This window comes from Apostichopus japonicus, chromosome 4 (genome assembly GCF_037975245.1).
Source record: "Apostichopus japonicus isolate 1M-3 chromosome 4, ASM3797524v1, whole genome shotgun sequence".
Lineage (NCBI taxonomy): Eukaryota > Metazoa > Echinodermata > Holothuroidea > Aspidochirotida > Stichopodidae > Apostichopus > Apostichopus japonicus.
In genome coordinates, this window is record NC_092564.1 from 5,029,375 (window position 1) to 5,045,102 (window position 15,728).

Genomic DNA, 15,728 nt, shown 5'->3' on the forward strand with positions numbered 1-15,728 from the left:
GATCGAGATTTATTTTAGATTCAGATTCATAGAGCTTTATTACTTTTGATATAAAAAAAACCCAACATAATATTACACGTATTCTGGTAATTTTAAGGAGAAAGAGATCGAGGAGTGGCTAATAGGTCTAAGCGTGAACACCCCTTTAAAAATACAAATACGTCCAATAATGAGACAATAAAAGGGACAGATGTGTGAGAAACAAAACACGAAGAAAGAGGTCACAGCTATTTAAGGCTAAAACATAACCAAGAAAACTATTAGTCACAGTTATTTAGTGATAAGAAAGTGTTTAAGGGCACTTTTAAATGTAATATTTGATAGACATATAAAAACATTATCTGGGAGAGAATCCCAGAGTGCTCCTTAAGCATGAGTTCCTTAAAACTGCAATCATTAAAAGCTGCATGTGGGTTGCGTTTCATCTTTGAGTCACTGTGATCAAGCCATGTGATATTCACATACATGTAACATCCTAGCGGTTCATTCAATGCAAAGGTTGAAGTCTTTATTGATAACTAAGATTTTTGGTCTATCAGGACCATTCGAACCCTTATATTTATAACTCTTCCCACGATGCTTTGGAGACTATCGAATCTTCGTATATTGGAAGAGCCCGCATGGATGCGCGCATTATCCTTCTCCAGTCATTGTTGTGTTACGTCATCAATTTAAAGGGTGAAACCAAGATAAGAGAAAATCGGAAAAGAAATTTCAAAGCTGTCAAGAATTATTACTTATCATCATGTTATCGCAAAAACAATACCGACCAAACATTGTATAAACTACCTTTGAGAACATCATCCCTAATAATAAATAGCGCAGATCAACTTTGGAGTGTCCTTACATATAGCTGCGTTGACAACACAAACAATCCCATGACATGTATATGCATGTGTGTTTTATAATGACGGGGTTCTTATAACATATTTCCTTTGCCCGTTTTGTTAACACCGCCGGAGTTAATATGATGTTTAGTAATTAGAAATTATCTTTCCATCTCATATACAAGTCGATTAAACTGTGACATTGAATCTCAGCTGAAATAAGGATCATCCGGCTTAAAGCGTATGTGTTCATTCTAATGATTTCCTTAATAAGGTCTTTTATGGACTCTCCCGTGGCGATGGTTTAGGCATATAGGTTACTCTTGTGAAGACCTCTGCATTAATTGTGCCAATCCCCTTTGATGCTATTTTGACTCACAGGAAATTAAATTAATCACTCGTAGCTGGGTATAGTGATATCCATGCAGCGTTTACTTGTAAGTTATATCCACACAGGGGTTTAGGTTAAAACATCGTTTTTTTTTTACTTCAAAGAACGTGAGAAAGAAACTTTAATTTGAAAATCATGATTTATAAAAGAAGGTTTTGAAATTTTTGGATATCGACATCAACACATCGGTAGTTCCTTTTGCTTTGTGATATTCTAAAATCCATACATTGCATAAGAGGAAATTTAAAAAATCGTTTTGAATGCAGTGAAAAGAATTAAAAACGTCTTGCGCATAACATCAGTGTTACATCCTGCTGTGGTTTATCAACTTTTGAAACAACTTCAGATCACGTCTTTTATTTTCTAATTTGGAAGGCCAAGATGATTCCTCGAGTTTGGAGTCTAGTAGTAGTAGTGCTTTACTTTACACTAGCGGACGTAGCATCTGGACAAGAAACCCCAACTCAAGTAAATGGAAATAATGTATGTTCTGTTACAGTGAGGTAAGTTAACAAATCCTCAACAGCCGACATTGTTTTTTCTTTTAAATCAATTATTTGAATTGATATCATTTCTATTTATACCGGCAATATGGTAAAGGATAACTCCAGATGTCAACAATCCTAATATGCTTATATAGTGTCATATTATAATACAGGTATCCACGCGCTAAGAATCGATCAAGTGCGGTACATATGGTTTACATCGAAATCGTGTTTGCACTCTGAAATCCCTCTATTTAACAGGCTCTTATTTGCCAAATTTCTTGGCCAGAGAACCATGGAGTAGGGCGTGGGGGGGGGGGGTGGGTGAAGGGTACCTATTCATTCTGACCCATTCTCCTGTACTATGTCTCAACATTCCCACGTGTGCTTCTACCTAGATAAGAATTTGGACTCTACAGATCTGCTACAAAAACTCGCTGTAAAAAACTTCTTACTTCGATGGTTACAGCTTTGGACGGAATATCTATTGTCACATTGAAACCAAATGTGTTTAAAAGAAAAAATATATATATAAAATCATGGCAGTCTATAAACCTGCCACGGAATTGGGTTAAAACTGATTTCAGTCAATTTTGATAGCAGTTGGCACTATTTTTCAAGACATGGTTTTCTTTCAAATAGACTTGTGAGATTGGTCATGTCTGTCGATAAACCTTTAATTATTTATCGGGCAGTATGTATTTTAATGTACACACATATATGCCTCTACATTTAGGCATGATTATATTAGTATAATGTGGTCATGTGTTTATTTGCTTCAACTGTCCAAACAAGTTTATTATTTTTGATAGAGATGAAGGTTTCAATCAGCATTGGACATAACATAGTCCTGTCATGGAAATGCATTCCCCTTACATACATTTCGCATATGTATATCTACTATAGGACATGGCTATGTTAAAATAAGTCATATCTCTCTAGTAATCCTGAAAATCAAAGGCAGCTAAAATAATTATGTACTGGAAGAATGCGTATCTTCGTTAACTATTCAAATATGTATGACTTATAACATTAGAAATAAGCCTATATAATCTTATCAGTATAGGACATTGTCGATGTTAACCTGAGATATATGTCTTTAAAATCATGATGACCAAATGGCAGGAGATGTGGCCGCTTGACGTAGCTGGACTACAACTGTAAGCCGAAGAAGAGTGTCCGTATATACACCGCCATTTTAACTCCATTTTGTGTTAATAAAACTTCCATTTTCATCGTTATTGTTCACAAGTGAAACTAAGAGGAAGGATGAGGAGAGAAATACTGACTGCATTCAATATTAGATCTTTCAACGCTTGTTAAAGAAGGAACTAAGGAACTGGACATAAGTCTTCTTCCTGAATTTGACAAGTGTCAATGAGACGGCCTGTTTATGAGTTGGTGTTAAAACTCGTTTCACAAAAAAAAAGGAATAAAAAAGAAGAAGAAATGGCGTAGCAGTTTAATTTTCATTCGAACCGTTGATCTGACATAGATATGACAATGAGTTGGAAGGGAACGGAATTTTTTTTGGGGGGGGGGCGGGGGGGGGAGAGGAGTTCCTTCTCAAATATGGGAATACCGTCATACATTGTTCTAGCCCGAGGTACTTAAAGAAGGCTTTCAAGGACTTGCTGTTTAATTGTGAAAGATGGAAGGCCTACTTATGTCGACCAATACCGAACTTCATTCAGCGAGAATGAACGCGATTTAAGACTCTGATATTGCATTTTAAAACAGCGGGTTGTGTTTCGTCACTGAACTTAGGAAACCATTTCACTGTTTTCAAATATCAGCTTCTCTAGTTCCATGCGTGGTATGCGAGTATAAATTACACGATAGCATTAAAACATTTAATGATAATGCTAACATCAGTTCCGATTGTTATATGTAAATTATCTTAGACCTATACAAGTTTTCTTATGCTGTAATGAAATGTGTTGTGTTTATTTCCTAAAAGTACAAAGTCAATTCTCTGCTATCAAATAAAGGCTTCTGTAGATCAAAGATGAAGAAAAACGTGGATAGGAGCAAAACTACTGCATGGACTAAACACTTAATGATAATACCAACTTCTTCCCGATTGTTATATGTCAATATTAAGTTAGGCCTACTTCTGTTATAATGGAAAAAAAAATGTGGTGTGGGGTGTGGTTTTTATTTTATCACTGATAGTACTTGTAAAGATATTGGACCAAGTCATTGATAACTTTAACTTAGGACAGTAAAACACCATTTCATAGATTTTGCAACATTTGTAGCTACATGACGAACGGGAAATTACACACTGCAGTGCGCTTATTATCAACAAGTATGTAAAGAAAAAGATTAAAGAATGACATCCGACAAGTTTGTTACCTAGACAATTATGTTACATTAGGTATACATTAAATAAACAGGAAATTAGTGTATATTATATATATATATATATATATATATATATATATATATATATATATATATATATATATATAAATATATGTCGTTTGGGGCAAAAAAGAGGGTGTTCAGGTTGGAATGAACCAACGGTGCCGAAGACGACGCTGGAGCACGACGCGCTCCACCCGAAGCCGTGGGGTGCCGGGTCCGCCTTAGAGCCCCTGGTGGGGCCCAGCGGCAACGCCGGGTGTGGGATCCGGGAGCGAATCCCCCGGAGAAAATTGTGAGCATTAGAATGAAGCATTTAACTATTCTCAAATGGCATTGGATGCGCATTTTATAGACCACAAAAGTCACAATTTGACCATATTGTTTTTGTAATAGCCTAACTCGAACTAACGGCCGGTCGACGTGATGATGTAGGGGCTTGTGGGTGGGGAGTATATGGCTTGTGGGTAGGGAGGATAGATGATGACGATAGTGGCTGCAAGGGGATTTGGAACAATAACTCCATCCAAGCTGCCCTACAGAAAGTAATGATGAGACAACTATCTATAGGTGCGCGCAAAGCGCCCCGAATAAACTAGCATTTTTGAAACATTTTAGTAATGTTTTACTTCATTTTACATTGCAAAGTTATCCATAATATTAAGCATAGTAACACGCGTTGTAACTGTTTTAGGTATACTGTACGAGCATGGGACAGACTGTGATGGCAAGCCGAATGCTTATCATATTTCAGCGATATTGAACAATCAGCGTACTTCATATCAGTAGGTAAAATATAAGTGCGCATGCTCTTACTGAGTTTATGCACGTGGTTACATCATCTAGGAAAGGGGACCGTGGGACTGGGGGACTAGGGGACTGGGGGACTGGGGACTGGGGGACTGGGGCTTGAAATCGGATCAAGTTGATCAAGCCTCTTTCATGAATGACGATTTAAAAAAATATTTCCTTCTAACTCGAAAGTTCTAATATACGTTTACATATTGCTTTAGTTATATTTTATGGAACGGACGCAAGGTATTACCGGAATTGTAAATAATAAAACCACATGGAAATGAGGTAGATTTGTTAAGGGTATTAGCAGCACGAGTTCATTAACTAAATAATAAAGAGTTAACTAGTATGCTTCCCGATTATTTAGAAGTATGAACAAAAATCACATGCAGGGAAAGTCCCTATATTCTCTGAATGGTTTGTAACAAAAGCATCCACAGTTGCCCCAATGGTCACTTCCTGTTGTCTTAGTTATGGAAATGACCTTAGGAACAGTTAATCAAAACCAAGTGAGTTAATAAGATTGAAGGCTAATTACATCAAGCTAGTGATTGTTCGAAGAAAACTTAAATTCAGAAAGTACAATGTGTATCAGTGAAAACACTCCATCGTATAAATATGAGAAAAAGAGAAATTGTAGTAAAGGAAAATTAAATTTGAAAAGAAGGACAATTTCTGTCAATGCGTTTGCAGATATCAGAATGATGAATAATTATATGCATACAGGTCTCAGTCCCATGGTATATATGTAAGTGTCTATATAAAAGTATATGCAGTCGGCAATTTGTAGAAATATGATGAAAGTGCTATTATAGTGTGAACAATGTACACAGGTGTTACAAAATGTTACGGCTGATAGATGGAATTGTACAAAGTGTGCGTATATGTTAACATATATAGGTTACATATCACTCTTTAGAATTAATACCGGAAGACGACTTTTTGTCTGCGATTATTGAATCTTGACATGATACTTTTTAGTAATACATAATTCTCACAATAAGAAGAATAACGATGTTTTTGAGATATAAATCTTGTGGTTTCTGTCGGTGTAGCACAAAGATGAAATGTATACGCATTCGGCAGCTCACTGACCACGTGACACATTCTGTCAGGTTTAGTGTTCAACTTTTCTGCCTTTAAGTATCGTCCATAACGATGGCCGTTGTAACGAGATTAAGGAAGATTGTGTTAATTACTTAATTCAGCAATAGAATAAATGCGTGTGCATATGTAACGCTATAGTGACTTCAGACGTTCAGTTATCTTAAAATGGTCTACAGATTCTTCGTTTGACATATTTGCCATATTTTTAAGACAGAAACGGTCCCTCTTTTCGTATCCATCCTGTCTCTTGTGTATCATCTCGGGACTCCCTTTGTCTACTCATCTTTCCGTTTGATTCTAATTTGAGATTTTCCTTTCCGGAGACGCACGTCCTCTCTCGTCCTTCATCCCTATTCTCAAGTCTCCTCATCAGACCCTGCGACTACCTCAAACGTTATCTCTCGAGTATCTCCTTTCAATCTTCATCAGCTGAACATCCGTCAAAATTGATAAAGATGTCGATTTAGGGAGACATCTCAGAAATAACGAAATCTTTACACGGTATAAAAGAGAACGAGGAATACAGAGTACCTTTGCCACTGGGTATTGATATACATATATATATAGTTTAAAGGTACTTTATGATGTTCATAGAAGTTTCGTGACACGCAATTAAACGTTTGCTTCTGATTATATCACTAGTTGGCACAAAACATACCATCGAAGATAGAACGGACTAATTATCGCATGACATAAAACGATAAGAATAGAAAGAAGAGGAATTTTTTATCATAAATTATCTTGAATTCTGTAAAATGTAAATAAGATGTAAAAACAACTGCCTCATACGTTGCAGCGGATATGATGTTTCATGGATTTGTTTTTGCACAGACGCTCTTTAAAGATTACAGATTATTCTTAAGGGAAAGGGAAATATAAGCTTATTGTAGTCTCAAGTTTCAAGTGTCATGTTTATGAAGAATAAAGTAGGATGTATAAAACATAGTTGAGAGTTATAAAGGTTAGAATAGTTAAAACAGCAAGGACGATATGAACAAATAATGCCTATTAATTAATAGACTCTGTGTCCCTTAGGACTTTGACGCTCGTCTGTGATTTGTCCAACACTTCGCTGTTTAAGGGACCATCTCAACAAGATACGTATCTCTACCAATACTTATCAATCAATCTTCATCATTCACAATTCACATTTACAAAGTTGCAATTTCCGATATGAAATCGTCACCGTAATGATTGAATTTATCATCTATCCTTTCTTTGATATAACTTACTCCTACAGCTGATGGGACTATCAACTGATATAAACAGGCTATGAGGGTTTCGTGTGGTATATTTAAGTTAATGCCAGGTCGTACCGCAGCGCCACCATTCTACTTAGCACAGTCTGGACGTATACTGCACCAACTCCCCAAAGTGATACTATATACAGCTCAATCTGTTCATCCTTATACTTATAACAAAGCCCTATCTGTAAATAGAAATAGCTCGAATATAATTGCAAGGGAACTGTTATTTCCTTCTTGGCCTATATTCTGTCTATTCTTGAGAGATTTAACGTTTGAAGACGTGGACAGGTTGGTCCGAACTGTCGCAAGATACTATCCAGATAATATGAGTTACAGCCAAGCTGGCGTCGAATCATCTTCGATATCTAAATGTACATTGATCGTCCTTTCCCCCCATTGACCAAGAATATTCTTTGAATTAGTGGATCTCCTGAAAGTAAGGTAGCCGTTGCATTGTTACTGTGCGACAAACGGAATATTGGTTAAGGGGTTTAGCTACGTTTTGTGAGGATTGTTTTAGCCAACTTAAGATTCATTACATATTGATGTTATTCGAACGGCTTTTAACAACAGTTGATCATAAAGTTGCGTGCAATATAAGTTATTATTTGGTTTCTTGTAAGTATAGATATAAAGTTTAATAAAATAAATCTATCTCTTTTCTTTATTCCAGTTTCAATACAGTTCAAAAAGTACCAATTACTGGAATCCAAACGAAAGTTGTGCGTTACGTTACAAGATGTGGGTTCGGACTGCTACAATGCAGCCGTTACAGGTAAGGTGTGCCGGACCGTTTATACCCAATAAGCATAACTTGTTCAATAAAAACATTTACTTTCCACTAAGCAATGTTCCGTTCTGCCACCCTCTCTTTGCATATCCGACGACGAGAGATCCGAAGAACCTTTTAAGGAAATAGGTTGGAAAATATTAGTCCAAAATTTAAAGCCAAAGCAGCTGATAATGATATATAAATCCCTGAATGACCTTACCCCTCACGTTCGTACAAGAAAGATATATTTAAACATACAGGCTCTGTCCACAACCATTGCCTAAGGTCAACTTCCTCGCTAGCCTTTTACATGTCCAAGGGGGGGGAGGGGAAAAATCGAATTTAATAAATTCGCTTTTCTTATATTGGGACAAAAGAACAGAACAACAATTAAAGAGTGCGTCAACCATAAACCGTCTTAAAGTTTCAATTGACGATATAATATAACTCTTTATTGTCATATTTTTGTTTATCTCTTCATCTGCTTGTTTTTCTTGTTTATGTTCTTGCTGTATGTTTTGTTACTGTTTTAGTCAACGTTTTGTAAACGTTTGGTTTGCTTTTCTTGTGTTGCTCGTTTACTGTCATACTTTCAACCATTTCATGTTTTATAACTGTAACGGAGGGCTTCTGGGACCATTAGCCCCAGCCAACCAAGTAACTCTCATCTTTGCGAAAGTTCAAATCAAATAAAATGCTTCCTAGCCCAGGCTCGCACTCTTGAGATCATATCCGTGACATATCTATTTGGACGAGATTGAAAGCATTTATTGGACAGGTCTGTAATTCCTGGATGAAAATATCATTCCGCCAATATGTTTATTGTTTTGTTATTGTTAACGTTGGTGTGTTGTTTATGTTACAGAACACTTTATGTACCTGCATACAGAGAGATGTCAAGAATTGGATACCGTACTACCAATGTTTGCTGTACTGGATATGAGGCAGTCAACTGGCAGTGTGTTACAAGTAATTCAAGTAGTAGGTATCAACAATGCAGGTGTGAGAAATATTCTTCGCTTCTAATCGGTTCGCTGTTCAATGTGTAGCGAAAGGGTGTGTGCGTGTGTGAGGGTGGGGGGGGGGGTGGGGGTAGGGGAATGAAGAATGTATCAGCAGCAGAATTCACTGCTCTCTGAAATGTTATAACAAAAAGGGTGGTAGAGGATGATTGCTAACTGAATCACCAAAACTGCTCATACGAATGACAAACACCTAACAGATAGGTCATTGTTTTAAATACATACATTAACAGAAGCGATTTATGCCAATGTTAGCCCCATTTGTTTTATCTTCTCTAGGAGGAAGACGAGAAACTTCTAAATCAAAGTCTATGCGCCTCTTACGCAATCATCTTCCTTGATAATTCTTCTAAGGAAATTAATTTGTTAATTCCATCAAGTATGATACCACAGAAACATATAAGAAACAGATACGTTAATATTAAGCACTATCCAGATAAACAATTTTATTTCCAATAAATATCGCTCCGAACTGTCACGTTTGCTTCGAAATTGCTAAAAGTCCCTGGACGTGCTACCTCGGGGAATCTGGAGAATTTCTATCGTTTCTCTCGCCTTACATAATTTTGTGTATTTCTGTGGTGACTTCAGGGAGCTCCGCTTGAACAAGTATAGCACCTTGTTTACTAGCTTAGTGATATCTATGACATTGCGTTTAGCTGGGCAAACATTTTAGTATGGACTCTATTATCACTTGGACACATTTTCAGACATCACTTGACTCCCTGTCAAATTTGGTTGAGAAATTGCCTTTCCATAGATAATGATGAACATGGATTTGCTAGAGAGGTTTAATTGCGCTATAAAGATTATAACCTTCACAGCGAACAAGGTGTAAGAAGCTAAAGCTAAATGAATGTGTGTGAAACTGGATCTGCTAAGAGCTATTGCTAACGATGCGAAACCAAGCGTTACTCACTTCCGCCTGTTTTGCATTACACATTTCCCACAACTGTATACGTGAATAATGTTACCTGGAAATGAGGTGTTTGTCTTTTGTTTCATCCAAGTAATCTGGTCTTCAGCCATTTGATAACGCTTTCGTCATGTCTAAAAATATGATGACGCAACAAGATTTATTATTAAGTTTGGAATCGGTTGGCAAACTACAATCTGATAAAGTTGGGTAAATATGTTACCCCAACACGTTTTCCACAAAGCAGTACAATTAAGACAGTTTAATCAATATCATTGCTACAATTTGTGAAAATTAGTTCAACATTGTCTACTTTTTACGAAATCCAAATTGTGTTCGATAGGTGTTTACCCTTTGTTGCGTAAAATGTTTGACCAACTTGTTTTGAGTGTAGGTGATTATACAAACTGGGAACCTTTTCTTAATTTATAGGTCATACACAGTCAATATTCTTAAACTGGAAATAACACACGATGTAGAGAGAAATACAGACATGACTTCCTGGTCTTTAATAACTATTTTCGTTTTTGAAATTGAGACGAGCTATGCTTTCATTTTAATTTTCCTGTCATGTCACTCACTCGTACTGTAAATAGGACACGCGTGGATGCGTAGTCACTTTATACGATCGGTCAATGTATACTTTCGTTCTTCCAGGCTGATTGAATGATATCAAAATTCGTGATAACTTTATAAAAAAGTGTGAAATGTCATGTTAACATGAGATTGTGAGTCACCGCCCCTTCTAAATATATTTCTTATTCTATATAACACATTCGTAATTTCCCCATATGTTATTTATATAGTCATCTGGTTATATTGCCCTAATAAATGCTGACTTTCGTCCAGAAATAATTTAAGTAAAATATATAATGCCTTAACATATTCAACGTCCTGTGGGAATTCCAAATTTGCGATAGTTGAATGACTTTACATAAAATTTGAAATATCAGTAATAACAAGTGCTTCTGAGTGATCACCCCTTCGCCAATGTCAATTATTCTATTTATAATAAGAGTCAATTTAATTGATGTAGTTTAATCATCGTTACAAAGTTCGTCTTAACTTAGTTTGAACTTCACTTTTTATTTGTTTTTTTTTATATATTTTGAATGGTGTTGGATGGTGGTGGGTGGTGTCGGATGGTGTTGGATGGTGGTTGATGGTGGTGGATGTTGTTGGATGGTAATGGATGGTGTCGGATGGTGTTGGATGGTGGTTGATGGTGTTGGATGGTGGTGGATGGTGTTGGATGGTGTTGGATGGTGGTGGATGGCGGTGGATGGTGTCGGATGGTGGTGGATAGTGTTCGATGGTTGCATGTTTCAAAGTTATCGGTGGTGTGAGGTATGTGTTACTCTAAGTTGAATTCCATCGTCCTGTCCTTTGCCAGGACATAGGGTACCAAACTGAAATTTGGGTAAAACGGCTCTCCCGCTGCACCCTTTCCAACAAGAATTTTAGCATTAGCGTATAAAGATAACAGTAGCACTTAACTTCCACTAACTCTTATTCTCGTTTTTACCGTTATTCTATAGTTCATAGTGACGTTCACCTGCATAATATAAGGGTATATACTATATCATGATGCTGTATAAATCTGCACTTATAATACCCTGAATTGAAATTCATTCATACTCCCACCGTCCACCTCACACTAACCTCCAACCGACCCTATTCCTCCCGTCTCTTCCAAATTCTGAAAAAACACACATAACACCTGCTTAATCGGTTACCGGAATTGCCGTGATGCTTACCTGAATTCTACTTGGTAAACTTGTATTTTATTCCCACTTGCTAATTTTCTTTTGCTTCTTGTATCTTGCTTACACAGGAGTTAACTCTCACCCGACACAGGCAACCCCACCCGTAAAGAAAAATCGATCAGGTTCGACACAGCATAATCCAAAAGGTACTGGTCGAGAAAAAGGTTCAAGAGAGGGAAGCAAGAGGTTACCAACCCAGAAAGTAGTGCCCAGAAAAACCCCTGTAGTGCATGACGGCATTTCGCATTACGATGGTACAGGCAGAGGAGTTGCCGATGGGTCACATCATGGCGGTGGAAGGACAGTTCTTGTAGAAGATAAAAAGATTTTGACCATTGACGGAAGAGATTACGACACTGCTCCTGAGAACTATCACCCTACCAACGGATCTGGAATGGTTGGCATGGCGCTAGGAGTAGGCGTGGTCATGTCACTTACAGGTGTCTTGGTTGGTGTGGTAATCATGAAGCTCAGGATGCGTAAAATAACGGCGCGTGACGTGTAAGTATTGATTTTTTATAATGACTTATACAATTGAACATAAGATTGCATTGCCTTCGTTTCTTGTCATCCTTTCTTTAATGGCAAAAGTTCCTATCCAAACTGGACTTTGATGCCTTTTAGTTTAAAGTACGTGCACCCATGACGTCAAGATGTTTTTTTTCTGTAGCGTACTTAATTAAAAGCTGATTTAGTTATATATTTATTTTAATTGGATTTGTTTATGTGATGGAGATTGATCCCACAACCAACAATCTTTATTCGTTGTGGTTTTAGAAATTATATGGGATTTCCTTCTAATTTCATGATAGGATCTCAGTCTTAAATGAGTAACACCTGGGGAGGTATGAAGAAAATGGCATGTTGATGCTGTCTATCTTTAAATGAAGTGCCTTTGCGGCTCATTGAAACCACTTTAATTATGTAAAATCCATTATAGTGGAAAAATCAAAGGAAGTTTAAGTCATTGAATTGAAACTGTTCATTTTTACACTGTTCATTTTTTTGCAGAATGCTTCTGTCGAGGGACCAATACTCCCGAAGAACAACCAGGAAGAAATCTCAAACAATTTCTGAAGCACTGAGCAAGAGGACACAAAGTAAGGATTATTGGTCATCGTACAAAACCTTGCTCTTTTTACCTTTAAAAAATTAAAAATATAATTAAAATATCTCAAGTCGTTGCATGCAATACACAAAATAGTAAATGAGGTTACGAAGAAAGAAGCAAGTGTTACCGAGGTCATCCATAATATGTTCTTGTTTGTAAGGTAAAGGCTTTGTAAGTAAACATCTTTGATGCCGACAACATACCGTACAGGTCTCAAATTATTGCATGACACATCAACAACAGTAACAGTGATAAATTGTAAACCCAACAATACATTGCCTTTTCCATCTTGTAATATTGGTTAATTTAATACGAAACATGGATGAGGACAGAGGTTTTGGCCTGATGCTACTGCTTTATCAATAGGGACCTTAAATTTAATGTATTCTGGTGTCAGAAATTCATTGTAGAAATAACTGAATGTACATCGTAAGGTCAAAATCACATCCTTGTAGCATTTGATATCGTGGAGGTGCACATGTTTAAAATTTGGTGGTATGTTATGAATGCAAGCAAGGAAGGTTTTATCTGGCAAAAATAGCTTACATTGAAATACCACTAGCTAAAGTCAGGAACAAGATATTGCGATGAAATGTGAAGTAACTTGTGGAATAGTCTCTCTTCTTTGTATGTGTTATATTATCTGCTAACGGAATATCCCTTTTAAGATGAAATGCCAATAGATATTCCGATCTCATATTATACATGATGGTAGTGTTTGGCTTGGTTTGGTTTGGCGGAGGACTGCCCGTACACAGCATCCCTCGCAGAGAGCTGGGGGTAGATAGCTATATGCAATGACAATATAGAAACATTTTTACATTATGTTTTTTTTTCCAGAGCAAAGGGTTGTATCTTACGTGGATGTGATGGACGTGCGAGAGAAAATGGTTCCAGACCAACCACAGCCAAATACAACGAAAAAGATCCCGCAATGTTCTCTTCCAAGAATTCCAGAGGCAGCGATAGAATCCTTAGAGGTTATGCAACCCAAAGGAACACAGGATAGCTTATCAGAGCTGAAGGAAGTCCAGTTGGTTACAACTAATATCCCACCATACGCTATCGTTAAAAAATCCAGTAAATTGACCAATACTTCTGAAAATGTGCGGCCTTCTTCATTGCTGTCGATGGGAAGAGTTAGCCGTTCAAATTCATCAGCTTACGCAATAGTGGACGACCTGAATGGAACCGTCGTTGGATCAAGTTCACCAATCTCGACTCGAAATTCATCCGTGGTGCCGTTACGAGATCAACAACCGCCAACAGAGTTTGCCAGTTTATATGCTAAAGTAAATAAGAATAAAAACTCAAATAATGAACACAAACATCGATTTAGTCATGGAAATATACCTATGAGCTTCGTTGAAGATGATTCCATTTATGGGAAGTTAGACCACCCTCCTCAGAGTCAGCCTGGTGTTACTCCTGCATATAATGACTCGTTGAAGTATGACAGGCTAAAGAGAGCACCTCTGTCCAGAAGTATTAGACAATCTAAACGTTTTTCTGAACTCTACGAATCTATATAGAATTAACGAGACTGGATGTTATAACACTACCAGGTTCGTCTCATGTAGGTATCACGTTTGTTCCTCCGTGTGTTACAACCGTGACGGCTGATATACACTTTACGCACATATATGATGGATATATGATCATGGAAGCTCGGCCGCTTTTTTACTGAATAAATGGCTGCAGGTACAAAATGTTCAAGTAGAATACTGGACTACGAAAGCTTTGATTGTCTCTCTGCTAATCTCCTTAATTGTGATACTTTTTCTGAATGTTGGCCAAAATGTAGTAAGAAACTTTCGAAAACATTCAGAATCATGAATTTATAGGAGATTGTTACGTTAGACATTCTACTTTGATACTACTCCGTGATGCTAGTATTGATTAAGAGTGAACAAAACATCACTGACAAATATACAGCTATCATATACAGCTATCAAGTTTGCAACTCGTTGCCATACATGAAAATGAAGCGTTTGAAAATGCGTATAAATCTTAAACCAGAGGGCTAGTATTGTCATTATGTCGATCGACACGGTATAGGGGTATGTCGTTTAACATATACGAATTGAACAGAACTGCACATTTTCTTCATTCATATATATAACTTTTATCGGCTTCGATGCGCTATATGCCGTGATGGCAGCTTCATGTGGTCATCACCGATATTTGCGGAAATTATGAATCGGAAATGTGACTATGGGCTAAGTAATGCTTTTTTTCCCCACCAATATTGAATTAGTTGCATATCAAGATATGCTAATATGATCTCAATTATTCATGATCTTTCCAAAATGCTCCACCTAAAATGCTACAACGTAGTACCTTCGCTTATCTATTTATATCGATCTTAAATCTGAGACATGCTTTATCTGTATAGACATCAATAATGCTCAGACCGTAATCACGTCACACATTTACCTGTGAACGGTTTGAGATTCACGTTGTATTCTAGGCTCTTATTTTCAAACAGTATAATGTAAATAATCATAATTAATAGCCAGTTTGTAATGATGATACATCGGGTGTATTACAGCACCAAATTATATACAATGTTAATGTTATTCAATGATACAATTTCTCTGCAACATCTTTTACGGTTTTGTCCAGCTCATAAGGGGGGGGGGGGGGGTCAGGAGAAATGAGGTGGAATGGGGATATGGTGTTGGGCACTCTTGCAATATATGATGAGAGCTGTGCGGTAGATAATTGTATTTAGTTGTTTGCTAAGGATAAACCATATTCTTACCATCATGATCCGAGGTTTATTCTCGAATCACGTTGTCCCGGGACTCAAATGATTAAGTTTTTTGGAAAAGTCCACTGGAGTAACCAGGGGTAAAACGGGAGCCGGCAGGAACGCGGAAGGGGGGGGGATACTTTTTCTTTGGTAACGTTCTGGTATTT

General features: G+C 37.1%; 1 protein-coding gene across 1 annotated transcript; it reads left to right on the top strand.

The window, feature by feature from the left end:
• Positions 1–1,297: 1,297 nt before the first annotated feature.
• LOC139966236 (uncharacterized) lies at positions 1,298–15,369 on the top strand. Its single transcript, XM_071969062.1, has 6 exons — positions 1,298–1,721; positions 7,893–7,994; positions 8,857–8,972; positions 11,764–12,196; positions 12,707–12,795; positions 13,647–15,369. Exons 1-6 carry the CDS (start codon positions 1,600–1,602, stop codon positions 14,336–14,338), a joined length of 1,554 nt encoding a protein of 517 aa, XP_071825163.1. The 5' UTR covers positions 1,298–1,599; the 3' UTR covers positions 14,339–15,369.
• Positions 15,370–15,728: the final 359 nt, after the last annotated feature.

Excerpts from the sequence above, each read along its gene's own strand:
- LOC139966236 (XM_071969062.1), top strand. The coding sequence starts at position 1,600 with ATGATTCCTCGAGTTTGGAGTCTAGTAGTAGTAGTGCTTTACTTTACA. Across the intron at positions 8,973-11,763 it reads TGTTACAAGTAATTCAAGTA|GAGTTAACTCTCACCCGACA; the intron begins GTAGGTATCAAC and ends TTGCTTACACAG. Across the intron at positions 12,197-12,706 it reads AAAATAACGGCGCGTGACGT|AATGCTTCTGTCGAGGGACC; the intron begins GTAAGTATTGAT and ends ATTTTTTTGCAG.